Source organism: Xiphophorus maculatus, chromosome 14 (genome assembly GCF_002775205.1).
Source record: "Xiphophorus maculatus strain JP 163 A chromosome 14, X_maculatus-5.0-male, whole genome shotgun sequence".
Lineage (NCBI taxonomy): Eukaryota > Metazoa > Chordata > Actinopteri > Cyprinodontiformes > Poeciliidae > Xiphophorus > Xiphophorus maculatus.
This window is the reverse complement of record NC_036456.1, coordinates 2,980,079-2,995,368: the sequence shown is the minus strand read 5'-3', so window position 1 is coordinate 2,995,368 and position 15,290 is coordinate 2,980,079. Positions and strand designations below refer to the sequence as shown.

At 37.9% G+C, this 15,290-nt stretch overlaps 1 protein-coding gene across 3 annotated transcripts in view; it reads left to right on the top strand.

Moving 5' to 3' along the window:
• LOC102231679 (dedicator of cytokinesis protein 11-like) overlaps positions 1–15,290 on the top strand; it is an 88,125-nt gene that overhangs the window by 12,552 nt on the left and 60,283 nt on the right. For all 3 annotated transcript variants that reach the window (XM_023346112.1, XM_023346111.1, XM_023346113.1), the window contains exons 5-11: positions 513–579; positions 1,247–1,342; positions 2,484–2,618; positions 3,996–4,179; positions 4,564–4,643; positions 5,954–6,037; positions 6,205–6,345. In XM_023346112.1, coding sequence (XP_023201880.1) covers positions 513–579; positions 1,247–1,342; positions 2,484–2,618; positions 3,996–4,179; positions 4,564–4,643; positions 5,954–6,037; positions 6,205–6,345 — 787 coding nt within the window. The remainder of the gene's footprint in view (positions 1–512; positions 580–1,246; positions 1,343–2,483; positions 2,619–3,995; positions 4,180–4,563; positions 4,644–5,953; positions 6,038–6,204; positions 6,346–15,290) is intronic.

The window sequence follows — 15,290 nt, the reverse complement described above, 5'->3', positions numbered from 1 at the left end:
AATAGCCCTGAAGCAAAACATCATCACATCAGTAGCTTTTCAAAATACTGGATACCAATATAATGTACCGAATTGGTCCTCATAATTATGACTTTAAAAGTTGTTATTATGACTTCCTGTTGGGCTTTTATTTTGTCTTTCTTGGCCAGTATGGCCTTCCGTACATCTTGGAAGTTGGCAAGAATAAAACACATTGAAGCAAACTGGAATGCTTCAGTATCCTAGTCAAGATCTGTCAAAAGTCACTTTTCACGTTCCTATTGTGATGTCATCGACCCAAACATACAGGGAGCAGAATTTACAGGTTCTTTTCTGCTGCAATATTCTTATAAACATATTCCAGTAGTAGAAATACATACTCCGTTACAAAGCTGTTTTTAATGTCTATGTAAAAAAAAACTTTAAAAAAAACTATCTTTAAAATGCCTCACTTCGGTTTTGTTGTGTAGCTGACCTCATTGCAGACAAAGTAGAGCTGCTAATTGACTCTGTTTGTATGGTTTTTTTTAAAGCAAAGGGCTGAAGACAGACAAGCTTCCCGCTCACGTGTTTGAGATGGATGAAGACACCAAAGATGAGGTGAGTGGCAGATCACAGACAGCACTGTGTGTGTGTGTGTGTGTGTGTTTGTTTGTTGAGGGCTTTTAGTGGTGCCCTGTAAATCTCTGAGATTAGATTCCTCTAAGAGATGCTCAGATTTGTCTTATTGAACAAGCAGGACCGTCCTGGAATAGATACAAAGACATTCTCTCTGCTCGTTTACTAAAGCGGACATGATGAAACATAGCCGGCTTACGGTCTGTCAGGTGGGCGTGTCAGCCCTCTTACAGCGCGCTACGGAGCAGGGAAACCAGAATCCTAACATATCTATAAATAGATGTCATCGACCGCCCACATGGAGGCAGAGGAGAGACGGAGGAAGGTCAGGAGAACGTCTGCTTTCCAAATCATAACTCTGCAGTCAGGAGGACGGAGGATGGGCTTGACTCTCTTTTAGCCAATCAGAAAGATGGACTTGTGTGAACATGTGTGTGTCTACTTGGCAATAGTCACCAATAGTCTGATCTCCTGAAACCAAAGTTTGTTTTGTTTTTTGGGGGGGAACTGGAGTATGAGACATTAAGAAAGCTCTCTCATTGTTCTGATATCCTGTAGAGAAAGATGTAGAGTCGGGTTAAAATGAATGTTTTCGTGATGTTTAAGTCGAATGTGTCCTGAAAGGCTCTGTGTGCTTTCTGTTGGCCAGGACACAGCGTCGCTGTGCTCCCAGAGGGGAGGCATCCTGAAGCAGGGCTGGCTGCAGAAAGCCAACATCAACAGCAGCCTGTCTGTCTCCATGAGGGTGAGTCAGCGCCAGCCCTCCTGTCTGTTATTAACACAGAGTCGTGGAAGGGTTGGACACGGCACATCAGCCGTACTCAGTTCTTCGCATCTGGTGACTTGAAGTTCAAACAGCATTTAGTATACGGTGTCTTGGAAAATGATTCATGCCTCTTAAACTTGTTCACATCTTGTCACATTATAACCTCTAATTTTGGTACCTTATATTCTTAATATCCTTAAAGCTGTAGTATGTAACTTATATGAAGAAAAGCTTTTTTTTTTTTTACATATTTGTTAAAATTGTCACCATGTCGTGACTGTTTGTAATGATGAAAAGATGGATTTCCTCCACCTCCTTCCTGAACTGCTATTGCTATTGCAGCGCAAGACCCTCATCTTGGCTTTGATTGGTCGTTTCTAGTTGGCACTGGGAGTTCTGGAAGAAGGCAGAGGAGCGCAATCTTTTCACAGATTATTTGTCTCATACTATACTGTCATGACGGTGGCAGTTTCAACAAATGCGTGAAAAAATAATTTTAATAAAACCTACATACTGCTACTTTGAATAAAATCTAACAATTTCTATTAAGTAGAGGTACATTGATGAATCAGCCGGCCGATAAATCTGCCATGAATTTCTTTATTTTGGAAGTTTGGTTGATTATTACATGTGAAACTGATCTTATCCATGGAATCTTATCTGCTTGTGCAAAGGTGTGGATGTCACTGTCCCCTAGACGGGGCTGACTGACAGACCCGCCCAGCAGGTCTGTGGTTAACAATAGTCACTCTCCAGTATTGCGACCTCAGCGACTTTATTTAGTGACTTTTCAGACCAAAATCAGAATCGGCAGGTTCAAGTTTTTTAAAGATCGATGATCGGACAAAAACTGCAAAAAAGGCAGTCGGCTGCACTAGAATTTGTTACGAGGTGTCAGAGTAAAAGGGGTCGAATACAAATGCACATCACACTTTTCAGATTTATGTTTGTTTAAAAAAAAAGCATGAGGTCATTTACTTTTGACCTCACAGTCATATATACCCTTACTAAAACACATCAAAGTTTGTGGTTGTAATGTTTCGCATGTGAAATAATCCTTCATTTCTTTATGAGTTATTGCCGGTTGACAGAGATGATGAGTCGCTGCTGTGACTTTCAGGTGTTCAAACGGAGATACTTCTACCTGTCCCAGCTCCCCGACGGTTCCTACATCCTCAACTCCTACAAGGACGAGAAGAACTGCAAGGAAACCAAAGGCTCCATCTACTTGGACTCCTGCATTGATGTTGTTCAGGTACACTTTGAGCAAGGCAGCAGCAGCAGCAGCAGCCTTGTTGTGGGTCCTGGTGTTAATATGAGCACCTGCCACGCTCCAGGGTTTTTTTAGCTGCTTTTGTTGGGGCAGATTTACTGCATTCCTCTGACTGGGTAGAAAAGGATTGGTCTAGCTGATTAAAAGGGAGGAGCTGAGGGTGGAGGAGGGGGTTGATGGTGTTGACTAAGTGAACTTGTGCGTACTTCCTTCAGGTCTGGGCTGGCTGCCGGGAAGCTTTTAGTTCGATGATCACAATTTCACTCACTGGGTTTAGTCGGCTTCATTCAGACAGATGTTTAACATTCACAGCAGCATTTCTTCCAGTTAGTCTTTGCAGCACTTGATAAAAATATTTTACTGTCACATCTCGCGTGCCAGTAAAGTAAATACAAATCTTTTTTTTTTTTTTTAGCTTAAATTCATGAAGGGAATAAACTATCCAAAGCAGCCCTGGCTCTATGTGAAAACCAGTTTCCCACTGACTCTATCGTATTCTCTGAACTGTTCGTTGCTCCTCCAGACTAAAAAAAATGTGTCATGAAGAGAAAAATAAACATAGATATGTCTGACTGGACTATCACAGGATGTTAAGGATTAGTTTTGGGTTTAACCAGGATTTGTTTATGGCTTATTATTTGGGATTTTATTATTTAATATAAGTAACTCTCTGAGCTGTAATTGTTATTTCATAGAGTTAGTTAGTATTTCATAGGTAGTATCCGGAGCAAAACGGACTATTTGTGGACCTTTAATGTAGTGAACTATATATCCCATGATGCTTCGGGAGTAGACGAAGAAGAAGTAGAAGAAAAATATTGAGGGTTTCTCCTGAGAGAGCTATGTTTTCTGCGTTCTGTCACTTATATCGTATCACATTATGGATGATTTGTTCATCCTTTTTATTCACTGAAGTTTATCTGAATAATCCGCTGAGGACCAGCAATATTCTGAAAAAAAAGTGCCACCTTAGTCCGGAAAATACGGTAATAGCTGTTTATTGGTGGCAACGACTACCGTCAATCATTTTCCATCAAGAATTCTTCATAAAATGAAATAAAAAGCAATACTGTCAAGACTAAGCATCCTCTTCATCAGAATGTCAGACAACAGAATGTGTTCAGTCAGAGGCCTCTTCAGATTTGTTGCTGCGCAGACTGTTACAGGAGTTCTCCATAAAGTATTTGCCCCCTTTGGAAAGGGGACAAATCATTTTTAACGACAGAGTTAAAGAGTTTTCACTAACTAATCTGTCAGGTTGGATAATGAACCAGTTTCTGCTTAAGGCTCCAATCAGCAGCTCTTCCGTTTGACCCCTTACTGAACACTGAACCCTCTAACTGTGCTGTGCTTCGTCAGAGCCCTAAGATGCGGCGGAACGGCTTCGAGCTGAAGATGCAGGACCGCTACAGCCACTTCCTGGCTGCGGACAGCGAGGTGGAGATGGAGGACTGGGTGTCCACGCTGAAGCAGGCCCTGCAGAGCGCCACCGAGGCCGTTCCCGACAAGAGGAACGGAGCCGAGCCGCTGGACTTCAACACAGGTCAGCTCCTCTTTCTACACTCACAAAAAAACAAACTATACCTAACCTAACAGGGTGTTAAAGTCTGAACTTCCTCTAGCTGATTGTCTCTTCAGGAAAGAGGGTCGACTGTTCTCTTGTTTTAGCTGGCCTTAGAGGGAACATTAAACATTTTATCCAGCTTGTTTGGGTCTTGCCAACTTTCTGTGGACAAAATCCAAACCCCCCCTCCCCCCGACATTCTGATGAGATACTGGGACGACTAAGAGGTTCACTCAGTTCATCGGTTCCAAGCATCTGGAGAGCCAGCAGATGGATGCTATTTTAAACTGGACAACATGGATGTGCTAATCAAACCTGCGGGGAGAGGGCTTCTTGTTGATGCATTTCCTCCTGTGTGATCAGATGACGACACAGTGAGCCAAGGGAAAGGAGAAGGTCTGCAGGAGAGCCAGGGGAGGAGCCTGCACTCAGAGCTCATGAAGGTAGGAACAGCACTTATCTGTTTTTATAATGTTTATCAGGCCATTATTGTTACATAGAACCATATTAAAGTTATGCAGAACCTCACAAACTTATTCACACCCTTCAAAGTTTGTCATATTTTCTCAAACTTCACTATGTTTGGTATATTGGATTTTTTTTGCGATGGAGCAGCACAAAATAGTGCGTAATAGTGAAGAGGAGACAAAATATTACAGTCTATCTACATTTTTTGCAAATAAAATCTAAAAAGTGTGGCTTGCATTTGTGTTCCGCCCGCTGAGTCCAGCGCGTTTGCAGCTGATGGTTAAGGTTTTTTCTCAGTTCTATGATGAATGCTCTCCTTGTCAGTTTATCTTTCAAGTTCTCAATTGAATTGAATCGGACGAAAACGAGGAGAACAAAAAGCACACCACACTTTTCAAATTTTTATTTGTGTTGCCCCTATAAAAATATAATAAGGTTTCAGGAACGGTTCAAGAGGTGTTTTTGCGATGCACCGTATGAACCTTTTGAGTTATTTATTCTCAGTTTATGTTGAACACAACAATAAATTTGGTGAAAATATGATACATTTTAAAGCGCAAGTCTTGAAGAAAAACTGTCAGAATACAAAAAGTTAAACAATTAAAAAAAAACATTTTTAGTGTCAAAATCTTGGTCATCACTTTCTGGTTAATACTCTGCACTTTTTTTATTTTTAAATTAACTTTTTTTCATTGTTATTATTTTTTTGCGAACATTTTGTTTGAAAACTCTTGCTTCTCCTTCTAAGCTCCAGCTTCGATCGATGATTCTGCTGAAAGACGCGCTCTAAAAACTGCTGCTTATTCTCATTTGTTTGGTCACGATCTCTTTGTTGGGTCAGAGAAAACTGGTGAGAAAACGTTTTATTTGGAGGTTTTTCTCTGAGCAGAGATTGTGGAGCAGAAAAGGCCTGAGAGCAGCAGTGTTTCCTCCACAGACCCCTCTGCTGCTCTAATGTGTTTAAACCCACAGCTGCTCACTGACAACAAAAGCCCTGCGCTGGCTCCGGGCCTCTGCTGCTCCATGCTCCCGTCTGTCTGCAGGCTGCAGGCAGAGCAGACAGGAACTGAGGTCCGACTGGCACTGGAGGGCTTGACTTGTTTGTCTACATAAGATGCCCCCCTCATCCTCCCATTTCTCTTCCGTCTGTATGTCTTTGTCTTCAGTTCGAGTTGCTTGAAGAGGAAAGAAAGCAAGAGCTCTCAGCTAAAGAGTCGATGCAGACACAATAAAAATGGGCATAGTAAAGGTTGAAGCATTTAGTTTGACTTTGTGCTCTTTGCAGTATGTGAGGGAGACAGACCAGCTCAATAAGATCAACAGGAATGAAGGCAGACAAAAGCTTTTCTCCCTGGACCCTGAAACGCAGGTAAGGAAAGTTTATGCTTTCAATACTTGTGTTTTCACTCATTACTTATTTATGTATCTCGCTATTGATCCAATCTTCCTGATCTGTCCACCCTCCTCCCGTTCTCTTTGATCCCCCTTCCTCTCCACCAACTCATCCCTTCCTCCCCCTCCCTGTCCTACATCTAGAGGCTGGACTTCTCGGGCATCGAGCCAGACGTGAAGCCCTTCGAGGAGCGTTTCGGCCGCCGCATCATGGTCAGCTGCCACGACCTCACCTTCAGCCTGCAGGGCTGCGTTAACGAGAAGGCCGATGGTGTCCTCACCAACGTACGTTACTGTCTTCACATATATGGATATAAACACACTGTTCACATAAGAACAGCCAACTAAAATGTTAGTCATGCTAACCCTAAAGCACTAATCATAAACATTAGTTCTGCTAACGGCAAAGCACTAACCCAACACACTATTTAGCAGAAGCTAAAGCACTACACTAACATATATTTAGCAAAAGCTATTTGCTATATATGTATTTAGTGTAACCTAATGCAAAAGTGCTATATTTTGTAGAAGCTAATGCTAAAGCGCTAACTCCAATTCAAATTATATCTGCACTTGAATGTCTACGATCCTCAAGAACCAATTTAATTTTGACATAATTTACATATTATATCATACCTTTAGATATTAGGTATTATTTATTGGGGCCTGCCATGCAAAGCAATGGCAGGAACCTATTGCTATTCTCCCAAGAAAAGTTTCTTTATTATTATTGGGGCCTGCCATGCAAAGCAATGGCAGGAACCTATTACTATTGTCGGAGAGAAGCGTCTCTTTATTGGGGCCTGCCATGCAAAGCAATGGCAGGAACCTATTACTCTACACCCAACAAGCGTCTCTTTATTATAATTCTTTATTTTTCTTCCGTCACCGTTAATGCGGCTCATACCGCTGGGTGCACACCTACAAATGAGGTATCAAAACGTGCAGAAAATTCACGCCATTGGAGCTATTATTTTTGGTGGGATTTGGGGTTAACGTGGCGACATAATTCGCAAAAAACTACGAAAAAAACCCCATTATAACTCAATGGGAAAAATCCTAGAAATACCCTATTTTGGAGGATTTGCTGTGTCGTCACAAATTCACCTAGAAATGCCATTCAAATTTCATTTTGTAGATACGTCTGTGATCTCTTCGAAAGTGAAGACGGCTCGTCGATACCAGTTACGGTTTGTCCACAATTTGCCTCTAAGCGACCCAAAGTTTCTCATTTTTGCTGAAATTACAGTGACAGCCGACCTCGGATCAGATATGGGCACAACATTTCTTTCTCTCATCACTGTAAATGCTCTGAGTGAGGTACAGATATGAATCTCGGGACTATCGCAGAAGACACATTGAACTGTCATACGCTCGAAACGCTTTTCGAATATGTATTACGGTTCCCGAACAAGAAGGATTTGTTTCCAATGCTTTTTTTCAGTAAAGTGTGTTTGCTCAAACACACTTGTGTGTTTGAGAGCTCACAGCTCAGAGCTCACACCTGCTGAGACCATTATTTGCCATAGCAACGGAACTCAAGAGGCTATTGGCTGCTGATTTGGACTACGAATACGCATCGCTGTAGTTCTATCTATCCTCAGTTGAAACAGATCAGTACTGAGAACTGGCCTTTAGAACTACTGCTGCTATGGGCTGTATATAACTGATTTAACTCAGTAACTGTTACACATGGGATTAGTTTGGAACTTTAAAATGGAGCATAATAATAATTTCAAAATAAAAGCCTTGAATAGTTTTACATCAGGTAATTGCTGTTTTTGGCTTTATTTGACGTTTTCATCCAGAGCACTGTTACACATGGGATTACTTTGGAACTTTAAAATGGAGAATAATAATAATTTCAAAATAAAAGCCTTGAATATTTTCACATCAGGTAATTGCTTTTTTTGGCCGTATATGACTTTTTCATCCAAAGCAATGTTACACATGGGATTACTTTGGAACTTTAAAATGGAGAATAATAATAATTTCAAAATAAAAGCCTTGAATATTTTTACATCAGGTAATTGCTGTTTTTGGCTTTATTTGACGTTTTCATCCAAAGCACTGTTACACATGGGATTACTTTGGAACTTTAAAATGGAGAATAATAATAATTTCAAAATAAAAGCCTTGAATATTTTTACATCAGGTAATTGCTGTTTTTGGCTTTATATGACTTTTTCATCCAAAGCACTGTTACACATGGGATTAGTTTGGAACTTTAAAATGGAGCATAATAATAATTTCAAAATAAAAGCCTTGAATATTTTTACATCAGGTAATTGCTCTTTTTGGCTTTATTTGACTTTTTCATCCAAAGCACTGTTACACGTGGTATTAGTTTGGCCCTTTGAAATGAAGCATTCTGAAATTTTCAAAATAAAAGCCTTGAATAATTTTACATGACGTAATTGCTCTTTTTGGCTTTATTTGACTTTTTCATCCAAAGCACTGTTACACGTGGTATTAGTTTGGCCCTTTGAAATGAAGCATACTGAAAATTTCAAAATAAAAGCCTTGAATATTTTTACATCAGCTACTTGTGTTTTGAGCATTATATAACTATTTTAACCCAAGGACTATTACGCATGGGATTAGTTTGGCCCTTTGAAATGAAGTTTAACAAAACTTCCAAAATAAAAGCCTCGACAACATTTTAAATCGTACCGAACGGTGCACGTCCGCCTCGCTTAACGTTCTTGCGGTTCTCCGCGTGCCACTGCTTACGTCGCGGCGTTCTTTGGCGTCGACGCCGATTTGTGGCGCGACGACGCCGGGCCCGAACCCCACGGCCGCGCCTTGGCAGGCCCCGGCTAAATTTCTTCCGAAATTTTCTAGTAATTCTTTATTTTTCTTCCGTAACCGTTAATGCGGCTCGTACCGCTGGGTGCACACCTACAAATGAGGTATCAAAACGTGCAGAAAATTCACGCCATTGGAGCTATTACTTCTGGTGGGATTTGGGCTTAACGTGGCGACATAATTCGCAAAAAACTACGAAAAAAACCCCATTATAACTCAATGGGAAAAATCCTAGAAATACCCTATTTTTGAGGATTTGCTGTGTCGTCACAAATTCACCTAGAAATGCCATTCAAATTTCATTTTGTAGATACGTCTGTGATCTCTTCGAAAGTGAAGACGGCTCGTCGATACCAGTTATGGTTTGTCCACAATTTGCCTCTAAGCGACCCAAAGTTTCTCATTTTTGCTCATATTAGAGTGACAGCCGACCTCGGTTCATATCTGGGCACAACATTTCTTTCTCTCATCGCTGTAAATGCTCTGAGTGAGGTACAGATATGAATCTCGGGACTATCGCAGAAGACACATTGAACTGTCATACGCTTAAAACGCTTTTCGAATATGTATTACAGTTCCCGAACAAGAAGGATTTGTTTCCAATGCTTTTTTTCAGTAAAGTGTGTTTGCTCAAACACACTTGTGTGTTTGAGAGCTCAGAGCTCACAGCTCACACCTGCTGAGACCATTATTTGCCATAGCAACGGAACTCAAGAGGCTATTGGCTGCTGATTTGGACTACGAATACGCATCACTGTAGTTCTATCTATACTCAGTTGAAACAGATCAGGACTGAGAACTGGCCTTTAGAACTACCTGCTGCTATGGGCTGTATATAACTGATTTAACTCAGTAACTGTTACACATGGGATTATTTTGGAACTTTAAAATTAAGCATACTGAAAATTTCAAAATAAAAGCCTTGAATATTTTTACATCATGTAATTGCTGCTTTTGGCTTTATGTGACTTTTTTATCCAAAGCACTGTTACACATGGGATTAGTTTGGGCCTCTGAAATGAAGCATACTGAAAATTTCAAAATAAAAGCCTTGACATATTTTAGATCAGATAATTGCTCTTTTGAGCAATAAATAACTGATTTAACCCAATGACTATTACACATGGGATTAGTTTGGACCTCTGAAATTAAGTTTAACAAAAATTTCAAAATAAAAGCCTTGAATATTTTTACATCATGTAATTGCTCTTTTTGGCTTTATTTGACTTTTTCATCCAAAGCAATGTTACACATGGGATTAGTTTGGAACTTTAAAATTAAGCATACTGAAAATTTCAAAATAAAAGCCTTGAATATTTTACATGACGTAATTGCTGTTTTTGGCTTTATGTGACTTTTTCATCCAAAGCACTGTTACACATGGGATTAGTTCGGAACTTTAAAATGGAGCATAATAATAATTTCAAAATAAAAGCCTTGAATATTTTGACATCATGTAATTGCTCTCTTTGGCTTTATTTGACTTTTTCATCCAAAGCACTGTTACACATGGTATTAGTTTGGCCCTTTGAAATGAAGCATACTGAAAATTTCAAAATAAAAGCCTTGAATATTTTTACATCATGTAATTGCTCTTTTTGGCTTTATTTGACTTTTTCATCCAAAGCACTGTTACACGTGGTATTAGTTTGGCCCTTTGAAATGAAGCTTAACAAAAGTTTCAAAATAAAAGCCTTGAATATTTTACATGACGTAATTGCTCTTTTTGGCCGTATATGACTTTTTCATCCAAAGCAATGTTACACATGGGATTAGTTCGGAACTTTAAAATGGAGCATAATAATAATTTCAAAATAAAAGCCTTGAATATTTTTACATCAGGTAATTGCTGTTTTTGGCTTTATGTGACTTTTTCATCCAAAGCACTGTTACACATGGGATTAGTTTGGAACTTTAAAATTAAGCATACTGAAAATTTCAAAATAAAAGCCTTGAATATTTTACATGACGTAATTGCTTTTTTTGGCCGTATATGACTTTTTCATCCAAAGCACTGTTACACATGGGATTAGTTCGGAACTTTAAAATGAAGCATACTGAAAATTTCAAAATAAAAGCCTTGAATATTTTTACATGACGTAATTGCTCTTTTTGGCTTTATTTGACTTTTTCATCCAAAGCACTCTTACACGTGGTATTAGTTCAGAACTTTAAAATGAAGCATACTGAAAATTTCAAAATAAAAGCCTTGAATATTTTTACATCATGTAATTGCTCTTTTTGGCTTTATTTGACTTTTTCATCCAAAGCACTGTTACACGTGGTATTAGTTTGGCCCTTTGAAATGAAGCTTAACAAAAGTTTCAAAATAAAAGCCTTGAATATTTTACATGACGTAATTGCTCTTTTTGGCCGTATATGACTTTTTCATCCAAAGCAATGTTACACATGGGATTAGTTCGGAACTTTAAAATGGAGCATAATAATAATTTCAAAATAAAAGCCTTGAATATTTTTACATCAGGTAATTGCTGTTTTTGGCTTTATGTGACTTTTTCATCCAAAGCACTGTTACACATGGGATTAGTTTGGAACTTTAAAATTAAGCATACTGAAAATTTCAAAATAAAAGCCTTGAATATTTTACATGACGTAATTGCTTTTTTTGGCCGTATATGACTTTTTCATCCAAAGCACTGTTACACATGGGATTAGTTCGGAACTTTAAAATGGAGCATACTGAAAATTTCAAAATAAAAGCCTTGAATATTTTTACATCAGCTACTTGTGTTTTGAGCATTATATAACTATTTTAACCCAAGGACTATTACGCTTGGGATTAGTTTGGCCCTTTGAAATGAAGTTTAACAAAACTTCCAAAATAAAAGCCTCGACAACATTTTAAATCGTACCGAACGGTGCACGTCCGCCTCGCTTAACGTTCTTGCGGTTCTCCGCATGCCACTGATCACGTCGCGGCGTTCTTTGGCGTCGACGCCGATTTGTGGCGCGACGACGCCGGGCCCATGCCCGATGGGCGCGCCTCGGCAGGCCCCGGCTAAATTTCTTCCGAAATTTTCTAGTTGGGGCCTGCCATGCAAATGGCAGGAACCTATTACTATTGTCGGAGAGAAGTGTCTCTTTATTTATTTTTCTTCCGTAACCGTTAATGCGGCTCATACCGCTGGGTGCACACCTACAAATGAGGTATCAAAACGTGCAGAAAATTCACGCCATGATTGCTATTACTTTTGGTGGGATTTGGGCTTAACGTGGCGACATAATTCGCAAAAAACTACGAAAAAAATCCCATTATAAGTCAATGGGAAAAATCCTAGAAATACCCTATTTTACCCTATTTTTGAGGATTTTCTGTGTCGTCACAAATTCACCTAGAAATGCCATTCAAATTTCATTTTGTAGATACGTCTGTGATCTCTTCGAAAGTGAAGACGGCTCGTCGATACCAGTTACGGTTTGTCCACAATTTGCCTCTAAGCGACCCAAAGTTTCTCATTTTTCTTCAAATTAGAGTGACAGCAGACCTCGGTTCATATCTGGGCACAACATTTCTTTCTCTCATCACTGTAAATGCTCTGAGTGAGGTACAGATATGAATCTCGGGACTATCGCAGAAGACACATTGAACTGTCATACGCTTAAAACGCTTTTCGAATATGTATTACGGTTCCCGAACAAGAAGGATTTGTTTCCAATGCTTTTTTTCAGTAAAGTGTGTTTGCTCAAACACACTTGTGTGTTTGAGCGCTCAGAGCTCAGAGCTCACACCTGCTGAGACCATTATTTGCCATAGCAACGGATCTCAAGAGGCTATTGGCTGCTGGTTAGGACTACGAATACGCATCACTGTAGTTCTATCTATAGTGGAATACTCAGTTGAAACAGAGGAGGACTGAACTGGCCTTTAGAACTGCTATGGGCTGTATATAACTGATTTAACTCAGTAACTGTTACACATGGGATTAGTTTGGAACTTTAAAATTAAGCATACTGAAAATTTCAAAATAAAAGCCTTGAATATTTTACATGACGTAATTGCTCTTTTTGGCCGTATATGACTTTTTCATCCAAAGCACTGTTACACATGGGATTAGTTCGGAACTTTCAAATGGAGCATAATAATAATTTCAAAATAAAAGCCTTGAATATTTTTACATCAACTACTTTTGTTTTGAGCATTATATAACTGATTTAACCCAATGACTATTACACATGGGATTAGTTTGGCCCTTTAAAATGAAGCATACTGAAAATTTCAAAATAAAAGCCTTGAATATTTTTACATCATGTAATTGCTCTTTTTGGCCGTATATGACTTTTTCATCCAAAGCACTGTTACACATGGGATTAGTTCGGAACTTTAAAATGGAGCATAATAATAATTTCAAATTAAAAGCCTTGAATATTGTTACATCAACTACTTGTGTTTTGAGCATTATATAACTGATTTTATCCAATGACTGTTATTCATGGGATTAGGTTGGCCCATTGAAATGAAGCATACTGAAAATTTCAAAATAAAAGCCTTGAATATTTTTACATGACGTAATTGCTCTTTTTGGCTTTATTTGACTTTTTCATCCAAAGCACTGTTACACGTGGTATTAGTTCGGAACTTTAAAATGAAGCATACTGAAAATTTCAAAATAAAAGCCTTGAATATTTTTACATGACGTAATTGCTCTTTTTGGCTTTATTTGACTTTTTCATCCAAAGCACTGTTACACATGGAATTAGTTCAGAACTTTAAAATGAAGCGTAATGAAAATTTCAAAATAAAAGCCTTGAATATTTTTAAATCAGGTAATTGCTGTTTTTGGCTTTATGTGACTTTTTCATCCAAAGCACTGTTACACATGGTATTAGTTCAGAACTTTAAAATGAAGCGTAATGAAAATTTCAAAATAAAAGCCTTGAATATTTTTAAATCAGGTAATTGCTGTTTTTGGCTTTATGTGACTTTTTCATCCAAAGCACTGTTACACATGGGATTACTTTGGAACTTTAAAATGGAGCATAATAATAATTTCAAAATAAAAGCCTTGAATAGTTTTACATCAGGTAATTGCTGTTTTTGGCTTTATTTGACGTTTTCATCCAAAGCACTGTTACACATGGGATTACTTTGGAACTTTAAAATGGAGAATAATAATTTCAAAATAAAAGCCTTGAATATTTTTACATCAGGTAATTGCTTTTTTTGGCCGTATATGACTTTTTCATCCAAAGCAATGTTACACATGGGATTAGTTTGGAACTTTAAAATGGAGAATAATAATTTCAAAATAAAAGCCTTGAATATTTTTACATCAGGTAATTGCTGTTTTTGGCTTTATTTGACGTTTTCATCCAAAGCACTGTTACACATGGGATTACTTTGGAACTTTAAAATGGAGAATAATAATAATTTCAAAATAAAAGCCTTGAATATTTTTACATCAGGTAATTGCTTTTTTTGGCCGTATATGACTTTTTCATCCAAAGCAATGTTACACATGGGATTACTTTGGAACTTTAAAATGGAGCATAATAATAATTTCAAAATAAAAGCCTTGAATAGTTTTACATCAGGTAATTGCTGTTTTTGGCTTTATTTGACGTTTTCATCCAAAGCACTGTTACACATTGGATTACTTTGGAACTTTAAAATGGAGAATAATAATAATTTCAAAATAAAAGCCTTGAATATTTTTACATCAGGTAATTGCTGTTTTTGGCTTTATGTGACTTTTTCATCCAAAGCACTGTTACACGTGGTATTAGTTTGGCCCTTTAAAATGAAGCTTAACAAAAATTTCAAAATAAAAGCCTTGAATATTTTTACATGACGTAATTGCTCTTTTTGGCTTTATTTGACTTTTTCATCCACAGCACTCTTACACGTGGTATTAGTTCAGAACTTTAAAATGAAGCATACTGAAAATTTCAAAATAAAAGCCTTGAATATTTTACATGAAGTAATTGCTCTTTTTGGCCGTATATGACTTTTTCATCCAAAGCAATGTTACACATGGGATTAGTTCGGAACTTTAAAATGGAGCATAATAATAATTTCAAAATAAAAGCCTTGAATGTTGTTACATCAGGTAATTGCTGTTTTTGGCTTTATGTGACTTTTTCATCCAAAGCAATGTTACACGTGGTATTAGTTCGGAACTTTAAAATGGAGCATAATAATAATTTCAAAATAAAAGCCTTGAATATTTTTACATCATGCAATTGCTGTTTTTGTCTTTGTATGACTTTTTCATCCAAAGCACTGTTACACATGTGATTAGTTCGTAACTTTAAAATTAAGCATAATAATAATTTCAAAATAAAAACCTTGAATATTTTTACATCATGTAATTGCTGTTTTCAGCATTATATAACTATTTTAACCCAAGGACTATTACGCATGGGATTAGTTTGGCCCTTTGAAATGAAGTTTAACAAAACTT